Consider the following 14,472-nt stretch of genomic DNA (forward strand, 5'->3'; position numbering starts at 1 on the left):
TTTTTTCCTACTGTGCTAACCGTGCCAATCTGTTTTAGACATTTGCAGCCGTGCTGACTTCTTGCTCCCTTTCTGAGTCCTGGCTCCCTTGTCAAGCCAATTTCCTCATGCCTCCGGTTGGGATGGTGATTTCTGCTGAAGCTCCATGTCTCCGGGAGTAAAGTACATTACTTTTACACAACTACTCTACTTGTGTAGAGAAACACGACACTACGAGTATAACAGCGTATAACAGCAAAAGAAACGCAGAAGGTCTGGTACAGAGGGCTGAGTTTATAATGCCACAGGCAGACAGATGGCAAGGTTTCTAATCTACAGCTATATATTGAAGCAACTGTAACTACAGTGGTTTTGAGACTAAAGTTTGCAGCTAAACCTTTACCTGCAGCACTGGCCATTCAGAATCCGGCTCCTTGAAAGCAGTAGGAAAGCAGTGAACATATTTTTAAGACATTGACTTCTAAAAGGAGGTCTTAATGGCTAACCGAGTATTTGTAGGCAGACGCAAATTCATTCACTAAAGAGCCAAACATTTGCCTTTCTCCATGAGTGCTTTTAAGAGTTCTAGAAAACTAGTATGCATTGAACAATGCTAATTTTTCTATAACGAGAAAGTTAATTACTCGAACCTCATTTACAGCACTTATAAGGAAGACCTTATAAGACCTTAGGCCTTTGTACATTACAAATAATTTTGTCCAACCATACCAAAGAAATGTTTCTGTATGTTCAAAATGAAATTCATGATAGTTAAACAATCAAACTTCTTCAGCGCAGGGGAACCGGCGCAGGCAAACCAGTTTGAGCCTGATTCCCCACCTGCAGGGGGGTCACTTCACAGGTGGTGAAGCAGGTCTGTAGGTATCTATCTGTCTCCCTCTCTCTGTCTTCCCCTCCTCTCTCAATGTCTCTGTCCTATCCAGCAGCAACAGCAGCAATGGCAACAATAACAATAGCAACAATGGCAATAACAACAATGGCAACAAAAAAAATGAAAAAAAAAAAAAAAAAAAAAGGCTTCCAGGAGCAGTGGATTGGTAATGCAGGTACCAAGCCCCAGTGATAACCCTGGAGGCAAAAAAAAAAAACAAAAAACCTTCAGGAGTAAAAAAGTCGGTCATGGGCAGAGGGTAGATAGCATAATGGTTATGCAAACAGACTCTCATGCCTTAGGCTCCAAAGTCCCAGGTTCAATCCCCCTGCACCACCATAAGCCAGAGCTGAACAGTGCTCTGGTTAAAAAAAAAAAAAAAAAAAAAAAAAAGTCCGTCATGATTTCCAACTGTTGGAAATACTTAAAGAAGGCAAGACAAGGTAGGAGATGGCACAGTGGGCCGGGGTCTAGAAGATGATGAAGACATGACGCTTACAAGATGGACACCGATGACAACCGGGTCTCCGAGAACAGTATCTGAAACCCGAATAAATAGCCTTCAGGTAGAACGTGGACCTAAATACCCAGAAGTGGCCCCCTTCATAAGATTCATACCAAAAATTAATACGGAATAAACAGGTGTAAAGGATGGCCGACCCAAGAGCCGTATCAGTGCTAGCAAAATGGCAGGGTTCATAGAGTATTGAAGCTGTCCTGCCAGAAGCTGAAAAACAAGATGAGAAGAGAAAACACAAAGCAGAAGTTCAACTGGAGTTGGCGTATTGCACCAAAGTAAAAGACTCTGGGGTAGGTGTGTGGGGTGGAGGGGGGGGGGAGTTCAGGCTCTGGAACAGGATGGCAGAGGACCTAGTTGGGGTTGCATTGCTGTGTGGAAAAAATGAGAAATGTTATGCAAATATAAACTATTGTATTTACTATCAACTGTAAAATGTTAATCGCCCAATAAAGAAATTAAAAAAAAAAAAAAGTTGTCCTGCAATAGCTTTGACACCTAATGATGTCTAAAGAAAATCTGAAACTCCCTTGGCCACCTGAAGGACAGTGTCACAGCGATTCATCAGAAACAAAAACCAGGCCCTCCCCCATCCCCTTGTTTGATTTCAGTTGTCTAGTCATTCTCCACAGTAGTCATTCTCCAGCTACGTCTTTGAGACCTCGAGGTAAGGGCACAGAAGCTCCCATTCAATTCAATTCATCTTAAGATATTGTAAGTGATACTAATTTTTTTGTCCATTTGAAATATGTAAGTTGTGCTATAGAAAAAATTCAAACTTCAGTCATTTGGGATGGAGAAGGAAATATAAACTCTTCTCATCTCACATATATACATGTTGACATTAGACATATTTATGTTAGACATATATACATCAACACATATACATATAATATGTATGATGGGGTTAGCGATTAAAGATAAGGAATTCATTCTGACTGTAAAGTTCTCTAAGAAATTTTAATAAACAGACTGTAGAGAAATAGCATAAGGGCTATGCAAAAAGATTTTTGTGCTTGTGGCACTGAAGGTCCCAGGTTCAATCCTCAACACCAACATACGCTAAAGTTGTGCAGAGCTCTCGGGGGAAAAAAATTAACATTTTCTCTGTTCCAGTTAAATAGAAATGCCAAAGTTCCCAGGCTCAAGGCCCAGCCCAACATAGAGTGTGGATGGAGAAGCAGTGCTGTGGCACTTCTTCCTCTCTGTCTACCTGAAACTAAAAAGCAAATAAACAAACAAACAAAATTGGTCTGGGAGCAGTGGAATCATGCATGTACTAAAGAATAAAAAAAAAAAAAAATTGGGGGCAGAGGGTAAATAGCATAATGGTTATGCAAACAGACTCTCATTCCTGAGGCACCAAAGTCCCAGGTTCAATCCCCTGTGCCACTATAAGCCAGAGCTGAACAGTGCTCTGGTAAAAAAAAAAAAAAAAAAATTCATTGGTTAAAAAAAAAAAAAAGAAATGTATCCATAAAACATTTACAGTTCCGGGAGTCAGGTGGTAGCACAGTGGGTTAAGCACACATGGCACCAAGTGCAAAGACCAGCGTAAAGATCCCGGTTCGAGCCCCCGGCTCCACATCTGCAGGGGAGTCGCTTCACAATCAGGGAAGCAAGTGTGCAGGTGTCTATTTTTCTCTCCTCCCTTCTGTCTTCCCCTCCTCTCTCCATTTCTCTCTGTTCTATCCAACAACAATGACATCAATAACAATAATAATCGCAACAAGAGAAAAAATTAAAATAATAAGAATAATAAAAAAAGATTTACAGTTTCGTGCCCACAGTGAGTAGTTGTTACTGAACATTTAGTCTGTGCTTTTCATTAGAGGAGGAGAAATACTCCTACCTTCCACAATTCCTTAAGCTTAATTCATCTTTAAGAATATATTCGGCAGGAACATGAGAGGAAAAGGCTAAGCTAGGCGAGGACATGAAGGGCTGGAGGTGAAGCTTAGGGTGTAAATACTGAATCCAACCAGCTAACAGGAAACAAATCAGCAGTGAGAAGCACAGAGCACCTGGGGGTTTTTGACTCTGGTGCGCGAGAAAGACCAGAAAAGCAGCCCAGTGACTGCCTCAGTCCTCCATACCACACTGTCATTCTCTAAACACCGACACGGAGAATGAGGTGACAGCAGTGACCCCTGTTTTTCTGACTAGTAATCTGTACACATCTGTGAAACCCATAATCCTGCCTGCATCTAACAGCCATCTGAAGGAGGGAGGCCGACAGATGTTAATCACCACTGTACTGATAAGCAAACACATTCAGGGATGGCAGGTAGGTTCCCTCAAGGTCACACGAATAATTGAGAGGAGTCAGAGCTCTTTTCACGCTGGAACATCCTGGAGATAAACAAAATAAACTGGAAAAAAAATACAGATAAGATAGGAGGGGAGGATACAAGATAAGGTCCTCCTAGAAGGGGGGAAATGGCCAGAGACGGCTGCAGACCATGCTTGAAGAGGGAAAGAAATCAATGAAGAGAAAGACAAGAACCGCAGGCTGAAAGGCGGCAGCCTTGGTCTGCCCAGGGGAGGATGACTGGCCTCCCCAGCAGCCCGCCTGAGACCGCCAGCTGCACCTGCGAGGGCTCTGTCTTGTCCTTCTGCCCTGCACGTAGCCGAAGCGTGTGACGTGAGAGGGTGGGAGAAGGAAGTAGATGGGATGAGGGCCAGTGAGGCTGTGGGGGCAAGGTGGAGGCAAAGAATGACTGCACGGGGCGAGCGGAGCGGCAGGGATGTTTATCTCTGTTGCGCAGCAGCCTCCGGGCATCCTGCTAGTGCTAGGTGCTCCAACACCCTCCGGGCATCCTGCTAGTGCTAGGTGCTCCAACACCCTCCGGGCATCCTGCTAGTGCTAGGTGCTCCAACACCCTCCAGGCATCCTGCTAGTGCTAGGTGCTCCAACACCCTCCGGGCATCTGCTAGTGCTAGGTGCTTCAACACCCTCCAGGCATCCTGCTAGTGCTAGGTGCTCCAGTACCCTCCGGGCATCCTGCTAGTGCTAGGTGCTCCAACACCCTCCGGGCATCCTGCTAGTGCTAGGTGCACCAGCACCCTCCGGGCATCCTGCTAGTGCTAGGTGCTCCAACACCCTCCGGGCATCTGCTAGTGCTAGGTGCTCCAGCACCCTCCGGGCATCCTGCTAGTGCTAGGTGCTCCAGCACCCTCCGGGCATCCTGCTAGTGCTAGGTGCTCCAACACCCTCCGGGCATCCTGCTAGTGCTAGGTGCTCCAACACCCTCCGGGCATCTGCTAGTGCTAGGTGCTCCAGCACCCTCCGGGCATCCTGCTAGTGCTAGGTGCTCCAACACCCTCCGGGCATCCTGCTAGTGCTAGGTGCTCCAACACCCTCCGGGCATCCTGCTAGTGCTAGGTGCTCCAACACCCTCCGGGCATCCTGCTAGTGCTAGGTGCTCCAACACCCTCCGGGCATCTGCTAGTGCTAGGTGCTTCAACACCCTCCAGGCATCCTGCTAGTGCTAGGTGCTCCAGCACCCTCCGGGCATCCTGCTAGTGCTAGGTGCTCCAACACCCTCCGGGCATCCTGCTAGTGCTAGGTGCTCCAGCACCCTCCGGGCATCCTGCTAGTGCTAGGTGCTCCAACACCCTCCGGGCATCTGCTAGTGCTAGGTGCTCCAGCACCCTCCGGGCATCCTGCTAGTGCTAGGTGCTCCAACACCCTCCGGGCATCCTGCTAGTGCTAGGTGCTCCAGCACCCTCCGGGCATCCTGCTAGTGCTAGGTGCTCCAACACCCTCCGGGCATCCTGCTAGTGCTAGGTGCTCCAACACCCTGGTGGGGGGAGGCTCAAGCTTCAAGGCATGAGACCCTAGACTCAAGTTAGAGATGATGTAGATGAAAGGTAGAAAAACAGAAAGTGAGATGAAAAAAAGGAACCCGTGATAAAGAAGTTAAGGGATCTATACTCCATGGAATACTACTCTGCAATAAAAATAAAATAAAAATAAAGATGATATTGTATCTTTTGGGACAAAGTGGATGCGACTGAGGGTTATGCTAATCAAAATAAGAGATGAAAGACAGATACCAAGTGGCTTGATTCATACATATGTGGAATCTAGAAAACTGATACGGATGGACTTACAAAAAAAAAGGAGAGAGAGAGAGAGAAAAGAAAGAAAAAACAGAAGCAAACAAATTCTTTCTAAGGCTTTGTGAAAATATGGTGCTTCTCTCTGAGAGGTGGGAGGTTGGGGACACTGAACTTCAGTGGTGGGTGCAGAATGGAACGAAACCCTGGACTCTGATAGTCCTGTAGCCTGTTATTAATCATAAATTTAAGAAACAGAGAAAAGGGGTCCAGGTGGTGCCTCTGCCTCTGCTCCCTCCCCAACCCCCTTAGGTCCCATCAGCCTGTCTCCTCCCTTCCTGGAGGGCAAGGCTCTGTCTCAGGTTGCTGCTGTCAATTCAGGGAGTTCCATCTCTGGATGAAAGTGCCTTCCTAATTGTCACCAGTGCTGCCCCTGGCCTGAGCACTCAGCTGTCCTCTCGAACCCCCTCCTCAGCCCCCGCTCCCCCCCCCCCCCCCGTCCTGCTTCAGCAATAAGGGACAGGGGCAAACACAGAGCCCAGAGAAATGAAGGCTCTTCAGAAGGTTAGAGGGATGGGGGTAGGTGCGGAGATGGGACCGCCCAACCTCAATGGGCAAGCGAATTCACAAAAATGAACTTCCTCACAAAGCGCAGAATCAAAAGATGAAGTCTGACTAAGGTTCCGTGACCCCAAAGAGGAAATACATCATGTCATCTCCCAGAAAGGCGGATTAAGCTTGGGTCACCAGATCCCTGTCCCAACCAAGGACTCACAGATCACTCTGGCTGGGGAATCCCGGCTCCAGACCTTTCACCTACACTCTAAAGTGGAGCCTTGGCTCTACCTTCAAACCATTTCCAATAACAGTTCCATCCTCTCTGGGGAAGCCGCCATAATGAAACGGGGGGGGGGGGGGGGGGGGGCGGAAGGGGAGAGGGAGAAAGTGATCAGAAAAAGGCTTGTTCCCCCATTCTGACATGCACCCCCTCCCAGGACTTCTACTTTTAATAATTTGAAAAAAGTGTCAGAACTCTATCCCCATGAATAACAGCATACTGTCTTTTAAAAATCCCACTGCCGGGGGTGGGGGGGGGGTGGGGGGGTGGGGAGAGAATAAAATAAAAAAGAAAACCTTCATGTCTTATCAACTATTTTGATCATCATTTTTGAGAGCTGAAAAGTCAGGGCTGGTTTTAAAGCCATGAATCTGACATATGGAGCCTGGAGACCCGTAATCAGATTAAGCAACTCATCAGGATGATGGACGGATCTGACCTACAGAAACGCCCCTTCCCTCTGGGCAAAGCTGTGCAGAGAGAGACACTTGCTATTCCTCCCTCTCTGGCCTGTTAATCTTAACCACTCTTTCAACCATGACTGAAAGACTACTTTGAAAGAAAGGCAACTCCTCTCCGTGAATTCCTTCTTTTTGGGGTATCTGATCAACATGGGGGGAAACTAGGATAAATGAACCAGTTCTCCTTTATTCTTTTCTGCATTTAGTTATTTAACGTGCTGCTCAAATCACTCAGCTTCTTAAACATCCAATAAAACAGATCCCTATCTAATCGTTATCTAATAAAAGACTTAATAAAAATTAGTTCCTTAAATACTGAATTTTTCCAGTGCTTTAACATGGGATTTATGGACAGGGAGATAGCTCAGTGGGTCAGAGCACAGGATTAGCAGCTTTGAGATCACAGAGGCTACAGGTTCAATCCCCAGCACCAGCATAAACCAGAGCTAAGCAGTGCTCTGGTGTATGTGTCTCTCTCTCATAGAAATAAATAATTTTTTTTTAAAAAACATTGATTTATAATAGTATACAAAATTTTAGGAATTGTAATACCTGCAGGTATGTATAAGACTCACCACACCCCTCACCACACTTCCAATGTCATTACTCCAGAGATCTTTCCAGCATCCCCACCTCGACCCTTCCGCATGCTCAGCAGAACCTAACCTCCTGCACACTGACTCCCCTGTCCTCATCCCCACACTCCTGCACCTCGCAAAAGCAGGTCAGAATCCCCCGTCTTCAAGCACCTTTTCCCATTACCATGGACCATGTCATTATAGACAACCTACCCGCCAGTATGTTTGTATCAAAATTAAAGTGTATTATTCTCCACTCTGACAGGATGCTCCCAGACAATAATTTTAGCCCACCTGCACATCTGCTGTCCAGCCCAGGCAAACATTAGTAAAGTCACAGGTCCATGAGAATATAGGTAAAATGGGATCTGGGAAGCAGTATAGTGGATAAGTCATTGGAGTCTCTAGCATGAGGTCCCAAGCTCAAGCCCTGGCAGCACATATGTACCAGAGTGATGTCTGCTTTCTTCTCTCTCCTCCTATCTTCTCTTGAATAAATTTTTAGAATAAACAGGAAAAGGATATAGGTAAAATAGACGTCCTAGCTTCTTCCCCCATGGAGACCCCAGATGTCAGCTGCTATACTCTTACCCCTACGCTCCTAATTATTAACAAATTGGTTCTGCTTTAGATCTTTAGTGCTTTTCAGCCTCCAAGCTGCAGATGCCACCATGACGTCAACCTGATGTTCCTGGGCAGCCGACCTCACCAATGTGTCCTGGAACCCTGCCTCTCCAGAGCCCTGCCCCTCTAGGGAAAGACAGAGAGAGACAGGCTGGGGGGATAGATCAACCTGCCAACACCCATGTCCAGTGAAGAAGCAATTGCAGAAGCCAGACCTCCCACCTTCTGCTCCCTATAAAGATTTTTGGACCATACTCCCAGAGGGATACAGAACAGGAAAGTGTCCAATGGAGGGGATGGAATATGGAACTCTATTGGTGGGAATTGTATGGAATTGTACCCCTCCTGTCCCACAATCTTGTCAATCATTATTAGATCACTAATAAATTTTTTTTAAAAAATTAAAGTGTAGTATTAGGGACTGGGTACTGGTGCATCTGATTGAGCCCACACATTATAGTGCACAAGGACCCAGGTTCAAACCCCCGGATCCCATCTGCAGGGGGAAAACTTCATGAGTAGTGGAGTGGTCCTGTAGGTGTCTCTTTGTCTCCCCTCTCCTCTCAATTTATCTTTACCCTATAAAATTAAAAGTAAACATTTAAAAAAGACTAAAGTGTATTATTCTATGGAAACATGCTATTCCTGAGTAGAGCATTGGACCTCTGGCCATGCTGGCTACCCTGACCTTAGCAGGAATGGAATTAAGATGCAGGAGGTGGCGCAGCAGATAAAGCTTTGAACTCTCAAGCATGAGGTCCTAAGTTTGAGCCCTGGCAACATGTATGCCAGGGGGTGCTCTGGTTTTCTCTCTCATGGATGAATGAATGAATGAATGAATGTACTGCAGGTGTCTCTCTGCTTCTCCCTCTCTCTCTCCCCTTTTGCTCTCAATTTCATCCATGTTCTTATCCAGTAAGAAAATAAAATATTGTTAAAAGAATGAAATTAAGTCAAAGCCAGATGTCCTGACAGAAGGTACAAGGAACTATTGAACTATTTTTGGTATTGCTATACCAAGATGCCCATGTCTCAACAGAAAAATATATGTACAAAGAATGGTGTGAGAAGTGGGTTTCACCCCAACACAAATATTCCAGCGTCTAAATAATATAATTTTTAATCAATCCTCCAGGAAGAATTCTTTAAAAAAAAAGAAAAAAGGAACAGAAAGAAAGAAATAACAAATCACTTTACACGGATTTTTCTGGTAAATTTTTTCCCCAGGGTGGGAGAGGTGGGGGGGATAGTTTAGACACAAAGAAGAAACCAGAAGTCAAAGCTGTCTCTACAGCCCAACAGTGCAGAAATGTGTCCCTTTGTTACACACACACACCTGTCCCAAGAAAGAACTGGCGGGGGGGGAGGTCGGGTGGCAGCACAACGGGTTAAACACACGTGGCACAAAGAGCAAGGACTGGAGTAAGGATCCTGGTTCAAGCCCCCGGATCCCCACCTGCAGGGGAGTCGCTTCACAGGTGGTGAAGCAGGTCTGCAGGTGTCTTTCTCCCCCCGCCTCTGTCTTCCCCTCCTCTCTCCATTTCTCTCTGTCCTATCCAACAACGGCGACATCAATAATAACTACAATAAAACAACAAGGACAACAAAAGGGAATGAAATTAATTAATTAATTAATTAATTAAATAAAATTAAAAAAAGAACTAGGGGTCAAATAAGTTGGAGAAGACAGAGCAATCAATGTTGTGTTGGTTTCCTTCCTTCCAGATTTTTCAGAGCTTTTAATCCAAGCACACAGAAATATCCCAAAATCTTTACCACTTCTCTAAAATCTTGAAAAAAAAAAAAAAAAGACACCAAAACACAAGTTTTGAAAAAGTATGCTACAAAGAAAAATAGAAAAAAAAAAAAAAAACACCAAAGAGATAGCACCATATAGGCAACAGAAATGGGGCTGCCAGTCTTGAAACTCTCAGTGAGTTCAGTTTGCAAAACAGGAACGTGCACCAACCTTCCAAGCGAGTCAAGAGCTAAATACAATACCATGCAAATCTGTCTCGAAACGTGCAGTCAATGTTAGCTATTAATTTTGTGGGATGCACTGGATCGACCTTCTCGGTGGTGCATCCCGTGAGTACCTATTCATTGGGGAAACTGACGATCCTTCCTAGCCGACTGAATCCACATGGATCCCAGTCACTTTCAAAGCCAGCAACAAGCAGCTCCTGACAGCTTTCAACCTGACGCTGTTGACTGGCTACGGAAGAAGGGCAAACGCTAGAAGAAGAATTAATTTTGTCACCTGCTTTGTAAGGTTATTCTAATCAGCAAAATACATACAATTTATAAAACTCAGGCCTGGAGAGTAGTAACACTTGATTAAGGGTCATCAAATTAGGGGTTGTGTGGTAGCACAGCAGGTTGAGCGCACATGGCATGAAGCGCAAAGACCTGCATGAGGATCCTACCTAGTTCGAGCCCCTAGCTCCCCACCTGCAGGGGAGTCGCTTCACAGGCAGTGAAGCAGGTCTGCAGGTGTCTGTCTTCCCCTCCTCTCTCAGTTTCTCTCTGTCCTATCCAACAACAGCAGTAACAGTAACAAGGGCAACAAAATGGAAAAATGGCCTCCAGGAGCAATCTATTCGTAATGCAGGCACCGAGCCCCAGTGATAATCCTGGAGGAAAAAAAAAAAAAAGGTCATTAAGTTGAACCCAGATGAAGTCCTAATCACATTATCGAGCACAAACCAAATCTGACTCATATGTGCACTACTGAATATCAGAGACAACAGGGCCCTAATTTCTTTTAGGGCCTTATTGTTAATTTTTTTTAAAAGCTCTACTGTTTGTGCCGCTAACATTTATTTCCCTTAAATACCAACAAAGACATCTGACCATTGCCCAAGGCCAAAGTAAATCAATCAATCAATCAATCAATCAATCAATAGTCAAATGGGTTGTAGGACAATCAGATCTAGTCAAATTGGAACAAATTTTGTTTCTTTTCAGCACTTAGCATAAATCATAAGCGTCTACGAAGGGAATATGTATTTTTCCCAATTGCGCGGAATAAGGAAACTTCTTCCGTGAGCAGCACTGAGGACTAGCGTTCCGTGGAACACAGGGTGGAAAACACCTTAACTCAATGGAAAAAAGCATATATATGTTCGCAAACCACTGTGCTGAGAATATCAAGATTTTTCTGTACAGATATAAAGGGATCAATGTGTGTCAGAATTCCCAAATCTATTTGGTCATAATTTTTTTTTCTGGCCAGCTCATCTAGATCTAGTGGCCCAAGAAAGATTTGGAAAAACACTTATAGGCAAAAACACAGTCTTGTTAAGTAAAAAAAGAGCATCACAAGCAGAACCTAGCCTAGCACGCCCACTAACAGGAACTGTTGCAGGGGTGTGGACAGGGGTGTGGACAAAATGGGAACGGTCGGGCTGGGGAGACAGCATAATGGTTATGCAAAGAGAGCCTCATGCCTGAGGCTCCAAGGTCCCAGGCTCAATCCCCAGCACCACCGTGAGCCAGAGCTGAGCAGTGCTCTGGTCTCTCTTCCCTTTCTATATATCTATTATCACAATATATAAATAAAATATTTTTTAAAAACTTTATACAAAATGGGAATGTCTGCTCGCGATTCTCCATCCATCAGATGGGAGATAAGGTAGAGTCTAGTAACAGTGCTCACACCCGGGCCACCATTATATAATTCCCCTCAGTTTCCTGTTCTTTTTTTTCCTAACATCTCCAAGGCAACACCAGCAGAGGAAAAGCCAAGAAACCAGACCTATCCAGGTAACATTCTGCACTTTCTAGAAGCACGGACAATCCGCCATAGCTCTGCTCCTAGTCTCCCTGTCAGTGTCTGCCCCTTCCAGAAACTACCAGCCTGCCAGCCTGCACCTGTCCTGAGCACAGGAAATGATATGTCTTCACTCTTCAGTTAACATCACTCCTGCAGTGGAGCGATTGCTGGGACTAGGTGCTCTTTAAATGAACACCACTCCTTGTAGGGGTGAATTTTTGTAGCCCAGGCCTCCCTCCTAACAAGCGTGTGGACCTTTCCCACGCCACCTGTCTCCATCCCCTTAACTTGCTGTATTTGTCCCCAAGGATCAAAAGCTCAGGCTGGGGTGACAGCACAGTGGTTCTGCAAAAGGCTCTGCCTGAAGCTCTGGGGGTGTCAGGTTCAATCCCCAACACCAACATAAAACAGAGCAGAGCAGAGCTCTGGTCAATCTCTTAATATATATATCATTAAATAAATATTTTAAAAGGGTGGAGTATAGATAGCACAATGGTTATGCAAAGGAACTCTCTCATGCCTGAGGCTCCAAAGTTCCAGGTTCAATCCCCCAAACTGCAGCAAAGGTGGGCGCGAGGAATCACATCATTGCAAGACTGGCCAGCTCCTCATGGGGCGCGAGCGCTTCCACACTACGATCATCCTCTCTGGCATTATGCTATTCCACTGCAGAATACTGTGCCCCAGGATGGTTCCGTAGCCCCCATGTCCACTTGGTCGATTCCAAATGATATTCCTCCATGAGGATCATTTCTGGAACCATCCGTTCCACCCCGGTTCCATGGCTGCCAGTCCTTAGCAACATCGCCCTGCCAGATATTCGTCGGGATGCAGCATCATCTAAGTTCATTTCCCACGTCTACGCTCGACCAGACCTGCCAATAGACGCGGATATCTTCGCCCACCCTGTCCAACGCTTGACGTCTCGTCACCCAATCTGGTCCCCTACGCCTACACTGAACTTCTCTGTTCCAGACTCTTGGAAACAGAGTCAGCACGTTATGATCGGGCCCTCCTCAATCGCTATGGAACAGGCCATGGCCGGTGCGCCGCTATGTTCCATCGCTGGGGAGCCAGAGACGACCCGAACTGCCCCTGCGGCTCCAGACAGACTATGACCCACATAGTCAACGACTGCCACCTCTCCAGATTCAAAGGAGGTCTCGAAACTTGACATCAGACTCAACCTGACGCTGCTGACTGGCTACGGAAGAAGGGCAAACGCTAGAAGAAGAGGAAGAATCCCCCAAACCACCATCAGCCATAGTTAAGCAGTGCTCTGGTTAAAAATTATATATGTATATGGGGAGTCGGGCGGTAGTGCAGCGGGTTAAGTGCATGTGGCACAAAGCGCAAGGACCCGCTTAAGGATCCGGGTTTGAGCCCCCGGCTCCCCACCTGCAGGGGAGTCGCTTCACAGGCGGAGAAACAGGTCTGCAGGTGTCTGTCTTTCCCTCCCCCTCTCTGTCTTCCCCTCCTCTCTCCATTTCTCTCTGTCCTATCCAACAATGACATCAATAACAACAATAATAACAACAACAATAAAAAAAAAGGGCAACAAAAAGGGAACATAAATATTAAAAAACTTTTTTAAAAATCATATATATGAAGCCAGGAGGTGCGCCAGGACCCGGGTTCAAGCCCCTGGTGCCCACCTGCAGGGGGAAAGCTTCACAAGTGGTGAAGCAGGGCTGCAGGTGTCTCTCTGTCTCTCTCCCTCTCTATCTCCCCCTCAACTCTGAATTTCTCTGTCTCTATCCAACAATAAAAATAAAAAATACATGTCAACATATTAAACCACGATAGGTTATGCAGCCATACTATATGTAGTTATATAGACGAGTATCATATACATAAAGGTGACATCCAAAGCCTCCCTGTGTGCTGGATGGCAGTTGACAGTCTGAGTGAAGTGGAGGGGCCTGTTCTTCGCCGGGCAGGGAGAACGGCCGCTCCATTTTACACCAGGGTGAAAAGTCACGGCTGGACCTTCCCAGGTTCGCGGCCGGCTCTCGACTCTGCGCGCGCTGAGCTGCGAGTCCCGGGACCCGGGGCCGCTCCAGGCCCGACGGGGGTCCGACAGGTACCTGGTCAAAAGGGGCCTTCTCCAGCATCTGCGTGCACAGATCGACGCAGAGCTGGAACTTCCTGCGCCTGAAATAGCTCCAGGCCAGGAGCAGCGGCTCCATGTCGGCGGCCATGGCCGCGCGGCGTCCTGTTCTGCCCGGCAACGCGCGCCGGGGGCCTCGCCGTGGGGCTGTCCGCGTCGCGCCCGACAACCAGCAGCCACGGACCCACCCGGCAAGCAGGACCCGGCGGCGGAGCCCACCGAAACCTCCTGGCCAAAATACGTATTTGAAAAGACCACTTCATTTATTCACTTTGAGAGGGCCGCGTCGTGGCTAAAGGAAGAGGCAGTGATTTAGACACCTCTACCGGGAACGGGGCGGGGGGCCTCGGAGCGCCCAGAGGAGGCGCGGTTGCCTAGCAACGGAATGCTCTGCTGCTTCTGCAGAGGCGAGGATAATCCCGGGAGCTGACCCCGCAGTGGGTCCCCGAGGCCCTTCCCTCCAGGCCTTCCTGCAGCTAGCATCTCACCCCTCTAGCGCTGGGAACATAAAACTGAGAGCAGCTTTTTAAACACCATCCCACTCAGAGCCCAAGAGACAAGAACTCTCCAATTTCGTCCCTGAAGTCTTTTTTTTTTTTTTTTTTCTGCGCACATGTGTCCTCAGAGAATGGAGCA

General features: G+C 46.8%; 1 protein-coding gene across 3 annotated transcripts in view; it reads right to left on the bottom strand.

Annotated features, from left to right (window-relative positions):
- The window catches only part of TTC8 (tetratricopeptide repeat domain 8), a 79,259-nt gene extending 65,302 nt beyond the window's left edge, over window positions 1-13,957 (bottom strand). For all 3 annotated transcript variants that reach the window (XM_007526824.3, XM_060181231.1, XM_007526823.3), the window contains exon 1: window positions 13,814-13,957. In XM_007526824.3, coding sequence (XP_007526886.1) covers window positions 13,814-13,927 — 114 coding nt within the window. In that variant the 5' untranslated portion in view covers window positions 13,928-13,957. The remainder of the gene's footprint in view (window positions 1-13,813) is intronic.
- Window positions 13,958-14,472: the final 515 nt, after the last annotated feature.

The sequence above is a fragment of the Erinaceus europaeus genome, chromosome 22 (assembly GCF_950295315.1).
Source record: "Erinaceus europaeus chromosome 22, mEriEur2.1, whole genome shotgun sequence".
NCBI classification, from domain to species: Eukaryota; Metazoa; Chordata; class Mammalia; order Eulipotyphla; family Erinaceidae; genus Erinaceus; species Erinaceus europaeus.